Source organism: Meleagris gallopavo, chromosome 7 (assembly GCF_000146605.3).
Source record: "Meleagris gallopavo isolate NT-WF06-2002-E0010 breed Aviagen turkey brand Nicholas breeding stock chromosome 7, Turkey_5.1, whole genome shotgun sequence".
Classification (NCBI taxonomy): domain Eukaryota; kingdom Metazoa; phylum Chordata; class Aves; order Galliformes; family Phasianidae; genus Meleagris; species Meleagris gallopavo.
The window spans coordinates 22,033,330-22,049,708 of record NC_015017.2 but is presented as its reverse complement, the minus strand read 5'-3'; the positions used below and the strand labels follow the sequence as shown (position 1 = coordinate 22,049,708).

Below are 16,379 nucleotides of genomic sequence, written 5' to 3'. Positions count from 1 at the left end.
AAAGGAACAAAAATTCATCTCAGAATCTTTTAATACAGCTGACATGTCACAGCAATTTAAACCAGCCAGACTTTTCAAAGTATAGACACCAGAGTCATCTGCAGCTTGTTCAGTTTTAATCATTGTATAATCAATACTAAAAAGTGGAAAACTCCATAGCGAAAGCAGAATAGTGGAACAAAATGAAAATTCAGTAGTTCTCTCTCTACAGAATTACTGTCATTGTGATAAATGGAATATGCTGATTTTAAACCTCTTCATATATGACTCTAGGTCTATTATCCATGCAAGTCAATAATTAGTTGGGTTTTCCTTTTTTTTTTTTTCTTTTCCTCCAAATCAGTAATAAAATTATTTTACAAATGTTCAGTGAGCATACATTATGCCGTCCTCACATCCTCTTTACCCCCCTTCATTCCTGTGGAAAGCAAGACAGTTATGGATACCAAACACTTCCATCCTGCAGATCTGCTGGGTTGTCTTCTGAGGATGCTGTCTCACATCTTCAGCAGGGTCAGAACAGATAGAAGGAAGAATCTTAAAATGGTAAATAGTGTATCATGCAGCACAGCCTTTCCAGCTTTTCATAGCAGTATTGTTCATCCCCCTCCCACAGCATAGTATTTCTTTTATTAGGTTACTTTCATCAATACAGTGCAGTTAGTATCTTACTTTTTTCATTTTAAGCATTAACCTTCTTTAATTATATTGCTGATATCTTTCTATGTTTTTACTAGTTATCATTTTTCATGTAAACATCTGCACTGAGACCTGAGGCCTGCCATGCAGAAACAGTCAGTATGAATACTGACTTCAGTAACAACTTTCATAACATTAATTGCCATTCTTTATAAGCTGTTCAGCAAAACCATATGGTCTGTCACTAGGAACTGTTTTTAAGAGCAGAAAGAAGTTGCTTTGAAGGGAAAGAGCTTGCCACATTTCAATTGAAAGTCTTCTTTCTGAGATCTGGTCTCTCACAATTTCTCATTTATTAGTCCAGCCACAGAACGTTTCCCTCAGGAGGATTTCACAGAGGGATTTCCCTCAGTCCTTGTGGTTTATGAGAAGCAATATGAATTAGGATAGTCAGTACAAAGACAGTTAACTACTGGCCTTGCTTTGCTCCCTTGTCAAGTTAACTCACCAAATGTATTACTAAAACTGTAAGATCCAGATAACACTTAATTCTCTTATGTTAACATTTTAACCTCATGGATCTGGTATCCAGTTCATAATCTCAATATTATAGTAATTGTACTTGAAATTTTATATTCCTTAGAAGCATATAAACTAAAGAGAATTATCTGATGTAACTGACTGTGAAACCACGGGACAGATTGTAATATGGTTTACTGGCATTCATACAGCAAGCTTTGGGCAGTCCTGTGATGTAGTCAGAAATAGAACTAGATCTCCTCAGCACATAGTCTGTGTTCTGCTTGCTAAAATTTCTGCTGCTTCATTTAGTGAAGTATCTTGCTTTTTGGAGGTAAGAAGCATCAGAGGTTGTAGCTGTTGCCACTGATGATTTGTATCCAGGAGGAAGCTGAGCTCCTCCAGCTTGCCTCAGAAATGAGTCAGTTAACACAGAAGTGTTTTCTTCAGAGACAGGTGCTTTAAATCCATCTTTCAACACTCTGAATTTTATCTTGCCTTTCTGCAGTGTTGTGTCTTGTCACAGGTGATACCCACAATTATATTTTTTCTTGTGAAGATTTTAATTGTAGTATCAGTCATAGGGCTCATAATATTTTCCAATGTGGTTAGCTGATTTTCACTAGGAGTTGGAACTTCAAGGTTGCTTCCAGTCCAAGCCATTCTATGATTCTATGATTCATCAGTAAGAAAATTCATCTGTGTTTTCTTCTCAGTAGGTAATCTCCATTTGTGAATAATATCTTGCAGCTTCTCAAACAAAAGGTTACCTGGGATGTTCCTGTTTTTTTAATCCATACTCTACTGACTGTGAGAGTTCAGGAGGTATGGACAGAAATATTGACTAATTCAAAGCATTACAATTTCAGGTGAGTAACTTTGTTCTTCTGAGGTTTAAAATACATTCTAAGGTAGCAATTTTGTCTTTTAAGTTACACCGACAATCGCTGTAATTTGGGATGGGTGAATTCAGATCAAATAAATAATAGGCAAGTGTTAGGCTGAATCTGTAGTTACAGAGCTTGTGAATTGAAGTAATTTTTATGGAAATGGCTGATCATTAGATGAAAATCAACAGCAGCTGTTGATTTTGAATGAGAAAAATTCTGATTGTATTACTAACGGTACTTCTCTGGAGAAGATTGTTATGTTATACTATTCATTGCAAAGAGGTAGAACCAGGGGACTTGGTAGTAGCCCGGGATTTTAAAATTGTTGTTACTCAGTTGATAATCTGTTTTTAGAATGGTGACAAAAACAAAGAGATTTTTTAAACAGAATCTCTGTTTTGTGGTTAAAGAAATATTGAAGTTATAAAGAAGATATGCAATGCAGTTTAAATTTTTCAATAAAAGTTGATCTTAAAGCTGTCTTATTTGTCTCATATAATTATTTGTGAGCTCTTTTGTTTCCTCCCTGGCTGTATAAGGGCCTGCACTGGCATCGGACAAGGGAAGAGGGGTTGTCCTGCTCTGCTCTGCCTGGTGTGGCAGAAGTTTCAGCCACTTTTGTATTAAGCATTATAAGATGCAGTATTTTCTATTAGAAATGTTTTCTTGAAATGCAGATAAGATTGGCCCGTTATTTTTGTGAGTAAGATAAATACACTGTATAAGGATAACTTTGGAAAGGTCTGCAAGAGAAGTTTAATTGAATGGTCACAGAAGAATTGCTGCTGACTTATGAATCTGCCTTTCCCATTCTGGGATTGAAAGGCCATTTCTTAATACAACAGAATGAGACCCTAAGCCTGAGGCAGAAAGTATTAGTAAAATTCTTATATTCTCTCTAAAAAAGGAAAGGAATGGGGCTGTGCATAATGCAATTGACATCAAACAAATACAGTATTTTATAAAGAGTCATAGATATTTTAAAGTAAATATACTTAATAGATATTTTAAAGTGTTACTGCCTGGTGCATTATCCATAGATAAGTCATTGATATTTAATAACATGTAGCACAGGTTTGATTTTGATTATTTTAGTGTAGCATTCTTCAGGTAGGATGAGGTTTATTAAGAACTGTGTTTTTTTTCCCAACTTAAATAATTTCCTGCAGGAAAAGAAAAGGCATGAGATAAATATGTGCTGCAAAGAAATGTATTAAGAAGTCCAGCCCCTTAGCATAGCATGTAAATTACGTAGTGTAGTGCACTAAAATAAAGCAGAAGAGGATTGCATAGTGTGTGAGTATTAAGGAATACTCAGCATATGCAAAGACTGTTTAATCAATAGCGTGTTAGGGCAACAATGAGACTCTGTAGTTAGGTATAGATCACTGAGGTCAATAGAATTACATCTGCCTGAGTTTATTCTGTGTTTTATCATTTGCAAATTGGTGGTGGAATGTGAATCTGGAGTACTTCCTCAGGAACTGGAACCACCCTAGCCAAGAGGAAAAGATGAGGCATGAGTGGAAGGCAAAAGTTAAAAAGATGGCTGCAGAAATTTTTTGTAGGCTTGGTGAAGAATGATTAACTTATTGGTTCTTTGTTTAAACAGATTTATCTACCGAGGAAAAGTGGAGCATTGTCTAGTAATGATGATAGAGAAGTTAGAAGATAACACGTACCTTGATTCATTTCTATTTACTTGGTTATCTGTTCAACACTTGAATATATCTTTTTCAGGCTGAATAAGCATACCTTTATATATGATTAAATTTCTGTTGTGAATTTCTTAAATTATATGGTTTTTAACAGGATATCATTCTAGAGTTCATCTGTGAACAGTTGGTTTGAGGCAGGAGTTACTGTGTTAAAATTTTGGGCCTTTTTCTATATGGGAAGTAGTAGTTCCACAACAGTGTGAGAGAAAATTATAACATCATTACAGGTGATAGGTAGTGGAGAAAAATTAATGTTTCAGGAAAGCCTAAAAATTGACACTAGAAGCAAAATCAACAAATGTAAAAGTGCTATTACTTAGATCTATGGAATTGTATCTGTGACCATAAAGTAAGCTGATTTCAAGTCCTAACTGCTTAAAGTGTGATTACAACAAGTGTATGGATAATGCTGGCATATAAAATAAGTGTATTGGCCTTTAAAACATAAAACACTGGAATGTTATCTTTGAACTGGACAGGTGTACATTATATTACAAGTGAGATAGGTGGTAGATATTTCTCAGTCAGGGTTGTGTTGGTCAGTTCTTAAGTATTCTAAAGTTTTCACATATTATAAATTATAATCACTGTTCAATATGTTGCTTTATTAATTAGGACTTTCCCTGGACGCCAGTAGAAAAGGCCATTAATCTCAATTAAGCTTCTTTCTTTACTTTTGAGTGGGCTGCCCTCAGGGTAGAATAGACATCTGTGGGCAGAGGGCCAGGTTAACCACTTGAGTATAAAATGAACTCTTTCTTTCCACTGCTTTGGGTTTTTTATGGCTCCCTGTTGCAGTATCTGGCCATGAGAATTCTTTGAAGAAGAGGTCCTTTCTGACTGTGTCTACTTCAGCTAATGCACTTTTCTGCTTCACATGCAGCACTGGCAGTCTCTAAATGGGGTAGCACCATTCTTGATTATCCCAAGGAATACAGCTTCAGCAGGCAATGAGGTGAGAGCTCCACATGCTGGGTTTAAGGGGGCTAAACCAAAGAACCAGAGCTGCTTGGATTGCAGCAAGATTTCCTATTTGTGAAAAGTACGACTTTTACTAATTCATTGTAACAATGACTTTAGTTATTTTTATTTGCTGCTAGGTGTGCTGCTGCAATATTTTGGTGTGGTTATCTACACTTTTTATAAGTAAATTGCTGGTACCTTGTTATGTTTCAGAGATACTGAATTTCTTTCTATTGTTTATTATATATTTTTATATATTATATATTTATTTATATTTTTAATATTTTTATATTGTATATTTAAAAGAGCTATCAAGCCAATAATTGCTACAATTCTCCTTTCCCAAATGTCTAATTTTAGGATATAATTTTTTAAAATTTATTCCCAGAAATTCTGTGATTGCAGTGTAAAAAATTATAATTTGCTATTGTTGAACAACTTGAGAACTCATGCAGATTTGTTATATATAATGCTGATATAACTGTACAATTACTGGTGTACTGGAAGCAATCCAGAGGTGATATGAAAGGTCTCTGAGAACTCCATCCAGAGCTATTTCCAGTAAGCTGACAAAGTGATTGAAAAAATGAACTGGGATCACTGGGTTATGCCATTGAGACCTGGTGGGACACTCAGCAAAATACAAGTAACTTGAACTTAAAATAGGAATGGCTCTTCCCCATTTGCCTTTTAATAAAAATAATTAATTAAAAGAGCTTCAAAAGACAAATGACCCCTGCTTGAGACCATATTCTCATATTAGATTTATGGAAGCATTAGAAGAACCCATGGAAATAATTTGTTAATAGAATCTGCACTTAGTAAGTGACTTCCACTCCATACAATTTGAAATAATAACTTCAGGTGTGTCATTTTGTAGGAATACATTGAAATGTATGTGAGTAATCACTTGCTGCTAATCATTTGCATTATTTTAAACGATTAGGATTTTTCTAGCAGTAATGTTTTGCACTGTATCCATTGGTACTAGAAAAACATTTAAAATTCTTGCAATCTACATCTCTCAGCAGAAGTAGCACAGAGGAATTGTTTAGAGAGGTAAAGCTTTCTTCTACTCATGTTGTTAATTTACGTTTTAGTATCTTAAATCATGTTCATTTTCTGATAGCGTGAATATCTATCAAATTATGTATTGGTTTCCTAGGCTAAATAATGTAAGTTTCATTAATTAATTCATTTGAAATGGCAAAAGGCAAAGTAAACCAGTAGAAACTACACTGCATGAAAAATTATTGTAATGACTTGTAGAACAAGTAATGTGAGTTAACAGATTATTAGCCTATCTCTACTAGCTTTGCATCTGATGTACTTTCTAAAATGCAAATTTGTCGATCTGTATCTGCTCAGCAGTTACAATAAGCAGAACCAAAGATTCAGAAGAATGGTAGCCTATTTCCACGTTACACTATAAAACCTGGTTTTATGCCTGGTTGTGAAGGGGAGATGGGACCTGGTATGTACTTTTCCACAGAGAATAAGCCATACTTGTACCTCTTACATTTATTTTTGCTTTTAATTCAATTACTTTATATAGCAAGTTACACCAAAATTCTCATGGAGGACTGTGTTTGTATGTACATATATGCCTCTGCATCTGACTTTTACCTAATATCTGGATCAGATATTCTATAAAGAGCAAAGAAAGCAATATAAAAAATCTAAAATACACATATGTAACAATGCATAAAATGTTAGAAAGATTTTAGCAGTCATTTAATTTTGGTTCAGTAATACATTACGCTACAAATAACTTTTTAACTACCTTATAAATTGAAGATATTTATCATGTAATTCATACTTATCCATGCTCCATAAGCCACATTGTAATTGTAACTAGTATTATGAGGTCTGTATAATTTGTAGGTCTCTGGACTCAGTAATGCTGTAGAAGATACAGCTGTTGAATTGCTTTTAGCTGGTTCAGTAACAGCTGCAATTGTTTTGCAGTTGACTGTAATTGCTGGAATTTAGTGGGATTGCTTAAAAAAGAAAAACACCAGGAAATGACAACATTAATAATTTATTCAATTTGGTCTCAATCTGTTGATAGCTCTATAGCAAATTAAGACCTAATGCAATGAATAACGAGGTAATACAGAACCTAGATCAAATTAAACAACAACAACAAACAATAAAAAAATAAAATTAAAAAAAAAAAGCAAGAAAAAAAACACCTACAAACCACAACCTCATATAATTCTATCAAATTTTAGTGAAATTACACAAAGGAAAACTAGGGCCAAATACAATGGTTTTAAACAGGGTGCACTGTTAGGGTTCTATAAGACATATGGCCAAGGTAGGAGAAATAAAAGAGAATAACCCCAGAATAAGCCCAGGGTGATCATAGGAGATGCTCTGTATCCCTTTTGTCAGCCTGCACCTGGGTTTCCAGCTACAACTTCAGATTCATATTTCATGGCTGAAACATCCAACAGCTTTATCCTGCTAATCTTTGCTGCTGTGATACAGATACACAGAATGGTATGGGAATGGTGGGCACTGTACTTCCTCTTTGAATGAACTGCTCATCCTGTACAAGTCCCCTGCTAAACAAAGCCATCTAGAGCTTGTTGCCAAGGACTACCTCCAGAAGCCTCCAAAATATCTCCCAAGATGAAGAACAAGGATGAACCTGACCTCTGTTGTCTTCTGTTTTCCTTTTGTATGTGACAGAGAAGCCTCAGCATCTACCTGGAAGTGGGAGTACTTTGTTCCACTTGGAGTGGAATCAGGGGACCTGGTTACTAAAGTCCAAGTAGAAGTCTACAATAGAAAATAAACAGATAAAGTTTTCACAATAGAGAGGGGGGAGTCAAAATGAGATTTTCCATCTCCATCCTAAACATTTGAAGAGTTGGATTTCAACATTTAGTTCTACTAATATTTATTTGGCCTGAAAAGATATACTGACAAAGATGCTGGAAATATCTCACTGTGGTGAAGGATTATTTTGAATATTTATCATGGAGAAATAAACCTATTCCCTGCCATCATTGTAATGTTTTTGATGGGTGTCAATCATCAGAAAGCTCTTATAGTGAGTCAGAAGTTTCCCTAAGAAGGGAGAAGATAGAGAAGAGATGGGGCCCTTTGTGACTGATGTGCTTGGACTAGTCCATGATTAGCTGGTATTGATGGAGACAATTTTTAAAACTGTGTTGCTGTTTTTAAGGAGTTGTTGTTTTAATCTCTTTCAGCAGCTTTGCACTAAACACTCCAAAAAGCATAGTTTTTTGAAGGAACTGGAAACTAACCTGTGTTTTTTCTTTTAACTGAGTAGGATTTTCTAAACTGCTGTGCATATTATAGTAATTACCTCAAAAGCTCTCTGTAAAGATTTTTTGTTATTATGACAAGTCAAAAAAGGAAGAAAGGAAGAAAGAGAAAGGAAGAGAAAGAAAGAAAAAGGAAGTCAGAAGGAAAGGAAGAAAAGAAAAATGAAAGAGGAAGGAAGAAAGGAAGAACAAACTCTTCAGTACAAATCAGAGCCCATATTCAAGGATATCTCTGTACATTCTGCACTGTCTTTTTCACCCAATGCATATTCACATGAAGAAATTGTCAGTTTCCTGTTCTCATTTTCCCAGCTAATTCTCTGTACAAGAGACACTTTAAAAACTGAGCAAAAGACAGTAGTGGGTTTTATTAGAGCGGGTACAAGGAGGCAAAGCAAGGTAAAAAAAGAAAAAAGAGAGATTAAAAAACTCACAAATATTACAATATGTTATTTAATAGGCAACATTTTCTTATACAAAATGGATTTTGTAATGGAAATAGTCCCACTGCCTTTGATATTTTAATATGAAAAATACATCTCTATAAAGTTTGTATACAGGCTCCCTGCCAAAGTAGATTTCGTGATCCCACTCAGCTTTCAGTAGTCATTGAAGAGAAAGCAACAACTGGAGGCAAGGCCTGAGGATGGAAAATAGCACACAGTTGCCTCAGTTAGAACATAGCTCACATCAGAACTCGAATCCGGGAATCGTTCCCAGGTAGGCTGTGGCTGTCAGCCTGTGACTCCTTCAGCTCCTGCTGGGTCAGGGCCTCAGCCTGCAGTTTCTGACTCTTACATCACTCCTTGTTCCTTTTCTAAGCATTTCTGTGGCTTCCATTGAAACCAGTGGGTAAACTGCCATTCTCCTTTTTGTTTCTTGGCCACAGTAATTTCCTCTGCACTTCAGTTTGCTGTTTTTTTTTTTATAGTGACTCCAACTGCTCACTTAAATAGGAAAAAGCTCAAATGATTATGCCTTTAATTTTTCTTCAGCTGTGTAACTCTTTGTATTCTTTGTTTTGCTTTGCTATGTCTTTCTTAGAAGCTTCTCAGCCTGAATTCCTGCTCCAGCAGTGCCTGGGCTTTGGACAACTTGTTGATTTGTGATGGGATTCTAAGCCATATGGAATATCCCTTAGGTCACTGGGTCCGAGGTCAAAGCAAGGAAAGACTCTCAAGTAAATCCACTTCATAGATGGTGTCTCTGTTCCTGAAAATAGATGTAGATTTTCCAGAAACATCTTTGAAAGTCCTTGTCATTGCTTTCCTTATTCTCAGTTTTAACATGACAAAAAGCTACTGTTAGAAGTAGGAAGGAGGAAGCCTCTAGTGGTTAAGATTCAATCTTTATTGAATTATCTTCACAGTGTGCTGTAGCTTAAAAGCTGGTCACTGCATTCACAGAGGTACTCTGCTCCCTGCAGGACTCAGACACCTTGGCTCTAACAGTGGTCTGTCTCGAACAACAAGAGGAAAGCCAAAAACAGCAGGTTTAGTAAAGGGGCAGCACCAATCTTTCCAGCTGGCACAGTGCACTAAATAACTAGTTCTGTTGATTAAGTTGAAACCTGCAAATCTCACCTCAAAATAAACAGAATGTATTCCAACACATCCCAATGGGACCCAGCTGGGCTCACCAGCTCCCATTTCCAAATGTGCTTGCAGAGAGAAGTATTTGAGCAGGTGGCATTAGTGAGGACTGTTGAATCATTCTTGTCAGCAGCATGGAAATGCATTATTGTTCTGTATCATCTGGCTTTCATTGTGGTGATTTCAGATGACAAACTGTTCATCTGATGACTAAGCTCAACACATGGGTGACACCCTCTGCTGCTGCCTTCGGGGCACTGTAGAAAGTATACTGAGATCCTTCTGCCTGCAGTGAACTGGAAAATCCTGTGGAATAAACGTCTATACAGGGATATTGAATCTTGCCATGAGTTATATTTTAACTTTGTGTAACTTATCTGGATGGCTGTGGAAATAATTACTGGCATGTTTGCTTTTTCTAAAACAAAATATTTTTGCTAATGTTTGCTAAGTCCTGTAGCATTTCCTCTTTCAAAACGGTGCCAGGAACATTCAGAAAGTCAGTGAAGGAAGAATTAACCTCAACTTCAGCCTCCAGCCACTCTCATTAGTACATGTGGGAGAATGCGGTCACATTTCTGAGGAGAAAGGTAGAGTACTGCATTAGAATGACACTGCTTTATGGATATGCTCATAGGATCTAATTATACCCCTAAGTTAGTCTCCCTTCCTAACCATTTTTTTTCCTGTTTCCTACAGAGACATCTCTTAAAGAGAAAGATACTCTGACATAAATGAAGTCTACATAGAGCATGATGCTACAAAGTGGCATTCTTACTAGAATTTTAAGGTAATTATTTGAGGATTGTTCGAATAGATTGTTACTTCCAGGCCATATATTGTGTTATTTTACTGGTTTGTTTGACTATATTCAAACTTCCAGATCTAATCACCAAATAAAGTATGTTCACATGGTTCTAGCAGAAGTATCCTGCTGTCTCAGTGATGTGATAAATAACAGTGAATACCCAGGAGATCCTACTCTTGCTTGAGAAGAATATATACACGCACTTACTTGTTGTGGAAGATAAAAAAATCCTTTTCCTTGAGGCCTGAAGGAAAAGAAGTTATCAGCCACAGTGGCAGAAGAATATAAATCACAAAGGACGACTTAGAGCAAGAAAAGATAAAGGAGAGGGAGTTAATGTTTTTTTTTCTAAATGGGGGTTAAAAATAGCTTAAGAAATACACCGTTGTGGAAGCTTTCGTGGAACATGTCAGGGATGAAAATAAAATATAACAAAGACTAAACAAATCCTTTCTTCAGGCTAAAGCAGATTGCTTTCTCTGAGCTACCATGTATTGTTTCAAGCATGGCTGGAAAGGGGCTACTGGTGTTTGGTTTGTAGCTTTCCAAAAGATGGAGGAATGTGCCCTTCTGTGACTAATGAGTGCTCGTAGGAGGGCTGTCAGAGAGCTGGAGCTTTGTGAACGGGGAAGAGGAGTATTGTGAACAACATGTATAGTCTATGTAGTCAAATAATCCCAGTCCCAGTCCGAGTATGGTATTTGTCATGTATTTCCCAAACACCCCATGGATATCAGTGATTTAATTCCTTCTTTCTGTAAAGAGGGACCTTCTAGGGCTTTCATATTTCTTCTTCTCTCACCCTATTTTCCTGTCCCAGGCAAGAGAAAGTAGCAAGACATCTGACAGCAGCAATCTGTATGATAGCATTTATAGATATGATAGAGAGCATTTATATAGTGGTCGTTGTAGATTATGCCAGGTTTTAAAAATCACTATTTTGTATTCAGGGAAACAGAAGAAAATACCACGGTTTCCCAGAGAGGCAATAATCTCCAGTAATTGTGCCTTGGTACCTGTGCAGTTTCTGTTTGTTACGGCTCTTAGAGCTGCCCTTGTGGTCCAAGAACCAAATCTGTGAAGGCCAAATCTGAAGAATGAAATACTGGGGATGAAATCATCCCAAGGATGTCTTTTGTCCCTGATACTCAAGAATTACATTTGGCACTCCTGGTCAAATCTGTCAAGCCAAGTGCAATTTATTTCCTTAATGTTTAGCATGTTTGCAATAACTCTGTAAGGCCTATAGAGAAGGTCTGGACTTTCTGCCAGGAAGGTCCATGTTTTCAGCCTTTGTGACAAGCATAACAAACAGAGCATCGTTCAGGATGGGACACAGAAAGATTTAACCTATGACTCATTTTTAAATTTGGGCCTCTTTAGCATAAGCCTTTCCCTGTGCTGCTCTCATCCAGTAGAGTCTTCATCTATATATGTTCTTAACAGCTCTCAGCAGAATCTGTCCATTGATAATAAGGTCAAGATTGCTTTCCTGTTCTACTGCTGCTTTACGTTGAAGCATAAAATTTGAGTTGGAAAACTTAGAGTAGGGCTTTGGGTATTTTTTGCGTATACTGAAATGTGTCATTTCTGTTTCAATGTCAACTCTCAATAATGGCTGCTAGAAGCAAAATGTAGCTGATCTCTATTTAAGATCTTAGAGCCCCTTACAGAACCATAACAGAGATAGTACACATCACTGTACATACACCCAGACATACCCTTTGTTGAATTCACTATGTTTAAAAAAGAACAGAATTTAACATGTTCTTGGTAAATAAAAAGAATTGTAGCAGCAAATCCCTGACTACCATTCAGGAATCTTTTTGTAAGCAATTTTTAAAACTCCAAATTTTTGGCTAACCTCTTGGGTCGAAAATGATTGACAACACATGTAAGCATTGTGTAATGAAGTGGTTGAAAATTACTTAATTTATCCTCCATTATAATCCCCTCTTATGCAACATCTCTGGCTAAAGTACCCCCAAAGCCAGCTGCTATCTACAGCTGAATAGTAGCAGGCCTATTAAGCCTCTTAAATACTTGCATTCTAATTCCTAAATTGGGTGGTCGGAGCCTTAGTCTGTGCAATTTACTTCTACAATTAAGATTCTATCAGTGTTTCTATTATGAACCCTCTTTTCAGCCCAATATATTAACGAGACATCTTTTCTGTTTTAACAGTGAAGCCAACCTATTGTCCATGATTTCATGTACATTATGTTAGTTCCTAGTTAATAATCAAGCAAATCTTTGAAACATTCTGACATTTTTCATTAATTCTGTGCCCTCTCCTAACAATTCATCAATGCATCTTTTATTGTGAGTACATGTACTTAAAGATTATTCTTCTCTGATATGCCTGCTCTTAGTCATACAGCCCTTAAAAACACTTAGTATTGTCCTTCAGGCCAGAAATGAAGGTCTGACTTGTCTATATGAAATTGTCCCTGGAGGTGTTCTGGAAATGCATAGATACCATATTTAGGGACATGGCTCAGTGGGCAATACTAGATTTAGGTGGGCGGTCATACTAGATGATCTCAGAAGTCTTTTCCAACCTTTATAATTCTATGATTCTGTGATAACGAGTGTAGAACAATAACTTCTGAAGTCAGAGGACTGAGGACGTCCATTTTGCTAAGTCCACTGCAATATTCAGGCACGTATTTTCAAAGCTTTGTAGAAGCAGATGTGTATTTTGGGGTTTCATTTACAATCTTCTTGTCTCAGATGAAACCACTGTGGCCACAGAAAGTAGAGGTTGTCAGATTGTGAAAAACTATTCTGTCAGGAACCTACTACTATCACACCTTAGTTGTCAAATTTGTTTGAAAACCATTTACCAGTTTCTAATTAAAAAAAAACTACTAGGGCTTCAGTGGCATTGGGAAATAGGCATAGGTAGCCCATATTACAGCCAATCACTTATACAAGTCAAAGTAATTAAAGTTTCAATTCATTTCTTGTGTCCTACTAATAGCAAAATTAGTTTTGCCGAGTTTCTGATTTCTGAAATAAAAGCCTAAATTCTGGTTTCAGCTCACTTGAGAAAGAAAGCTTTAGAGTACCTTTACAGTCCCTCTCCCTCAGATCTGTTGATGGCATCTGCAGTCCTCAGTGCAAATTACAGCAGCCAGAGGAACTGTTCCTGATAATAACCAGAGCATGACAATACTGACTACATCTCTGATGTGTCCTCCTGCCAGAAGCTTGGAAGGGAAAGCAGAGAGCAGTTCTGCCAGCTATCTGCCACCCTACAGAGATACAGTGTGCTAGGTCTGATTCTGCTGACATTGTGGCCCTTCCTCCCACTGACAAAAGAAAGATGCTGCACGCCACGGTATTTGCAAGTTAGAGTTTTTAGCTGATCTCAAACTAACTGCTTCCCCTCTCTTGTGCATTGGTGTAAATCCACATCAATGCAATGAGAATTGTTGGATATTTTATAGTAGTAAAAAATGTCAGGAGGTCAAGACTTGCAGGTCAAGACAGAGTGGTCTCCTTGTGCCCTGGTGAGCACAAGGGAGAGTGCGCCCCACAGCACTGTCATTGGGAAGACTGCCTGAGAGCTCCCTGCTCAGCTAGTGCCTTCCCAACTTGCATTTCATTCCCTTTTCAGCTGCATAGCAACTAATGACCATAAAAACAGCTCTTAAAAGCCCCACATTACTCCTGTATTTAATTAACTTTTAGAGCATCAGACCATAGTATTTAATCACAGCCTGCCTAGTTTCAGGGATTGCTTGATCTGAGGCTCACTGGCGCTTGACTTCCATCGGAAGTGATTCACTACTGCTTGTCTTTACATTTTGCACACAGACTGGTCTTTTTGCTGCTGTCTTCTGCAGCAGGTCAAACGCAGGTCCTTCATCCTCACACCTCTCACATTTTCACACATGCTGACCTCCTCTGTCTTATTATTAGACCACCTCAGTCTCAAAACACCTATTGCTCCTGAACTAAGATTAAGCAGTGTCTAAGTGCTGCTGCAGCCTAATAAATAGGTGTAAGGCTTTTCTGTGTCAGCAGGCTTTTAGGGGCCATTTGTGCAATTTGAAGCTACTCTTTTGTAGAGCTGAAGGACCTATGTTTTATGCCCTGTAGAAAAGTGAAATACTAGGCACTAAGGGTGCACAGCTAGGTGGATGCCTTCCAAGTAGCCATAGTTTGTTTTCTGAGTGCTTGCAAAGGAGACAGAATCTCCTTGAGTATTGATAACAGATGAATTGTTTGCAGACGTCCATTGGACTGTTTATGGCTCCCTCCAAGCCCAGTCCTGCTATGCTGTGACTGGACTCAGCAAGCAGATGTTCTGACCTGCAATTCTTTGTGCCGAGCAGTACACTAACAGCAGGAATGAATGAGATTGATTAAGGGATAAAAGTTGTTATGACCAGCAGCTGCCTTGTGACCTATCCTCTTCTCAGTCATTGGGCATTGTTGCTCTGTTTCTGCCTTAAACTCTCCCCTCTGAATGTTTTAATACCCTACCTATAGAGATGCAGTAATTCTGGTATTGTTCACTTAGTTTTAAAGATGCACATTGATTAAAACTATGTGCTGATTCTTAACAATGCTTCATAATCTTTTGTTCAGGCACATTTGTGTATATTTGACTTTAAGGCCACTTGTGCAATAAATCATCATTTTCTGCCTGTCTAAGCTTCTGAATACTTTGATCAAACACAGAGGTTTGAGTACTGCATCCAGCAGCTCCCTTCCTGCCACACACACATTGGTTTCTCCATCCATCTTTATTCCTGCTTGCCTAGCGCCCATAACACGGAGGGATTAAGGAGGGAAGTAAGCTGCTTTTCTTCAGCCACTGCATTTCCTGCTCTGCGGAGGGCGGACGCCCACGCTGGAAGGGTTTGGAGCACGTCCTCTCTGAAGGGCGGTGTGGCCGTTTCACCTGCTGAGAACAAGATTTTAGCCATAGCTGACAGTTTCAGAAAGGCCACTTCCACATCCATCTTATTCACACAATGTGTGCAGTCTCCAGACTAATAATTCGTCATTTGCACATATGTGCCACTTCTACTTCGTTATTTTACTAACGTGTTAGAAGAGCCTTGATTTATTTGTTAAGTGCATTATTATTCTTATCAGATGATGACATGTTGTTATCCAGGAAGATGCACTTGCTATCTCACAACTAATTATGTCAATTAAGTTTTCATGGTCCTACCACAAAGCACAGCTCATTAACTTTAATTACTTTTGAAATGCAGCTGCCGAGATACACACAGAAAGGAACAGGTAGGTTATAGTGCTAGCTAATTTCTGCAAATGGGGTTTGTTCTCATCAGCTCTTAAGCTATACTTTCAGGTAATTCTGTTCCATATTTCCTACGTAGGCTTTGTGTCCTTTTCCCTTAAAAGGATCTTCTATGTTTCTTTGTTGATACAGGCTGGCCTTCCCTACAGAACACTGGACCGAGTTCACAGATATTTCATCAGATAAATCTGGTGTTTTAGTTCAGCCTTTAATGGGAATCGCTGGGCATCCACAGTGAATGTTCTTCTTCACCCGTGTGGAACGAGCCCGAGGGGAGCGGTGGCACTGAGGGCGAGCTGAGGCGCTGCGGTAAGGCTGCTGCCCTAAGGAGGAGCGCCTTGCAGTAACGCCTGCAGCCGGGTTAGTAATTCTCCAAAGGGGCTGCTTTGAAAGGTGCAGAAGAACGAAGCGTGCTTGCCTGTTTCTGGGATCGCCGCATGCCGGCACGAGACATTTACAGATCTCCCGAGGAAAAGGGAAACAGAACTTCTCTGGTTCTGTGAGAACAAACCGACAACAAAAGTGAAAGCTCCCGGGGGATGCAGCGACCGAGCGGACCGACAGAGACCCAGAAGCATTCCTGCCCCCCACTGCTGGCGCGGCGGCGCGCTCCTAAGACGGGCAGAACGGAGCGGGCGCCTTCCGTCGGCGTATCAACTCCGGGCCGCCA

The 16,379-nt window shown here is 38.1% G+C and overlaps 1 protein-coding gene across 1 annotated transcript in view; it reads left to right on the top strand.

Moving 5' to 3' along the window:
* The first annotated feature begins 16,248 nt into the window (after positions 1 to 16,248).
* Positions 16,249 to 16,379, top strand: part of LOC104911775 (glutamate decarboxylase 1-like) — a 9,346-nt gene continuing 9,215 nt past the window's right edge. Inside the window, exon 1 of the mRNA XM_010713831.3 lies at positions 16,249 to 16,359. Within this exon, the coding sequence (XP_010712133.1) occupies positions 16,249 to 16,359 (111 nt within the window). The remainder of the gene's footprint in view (positions 16,360 to 16,379) is intronic.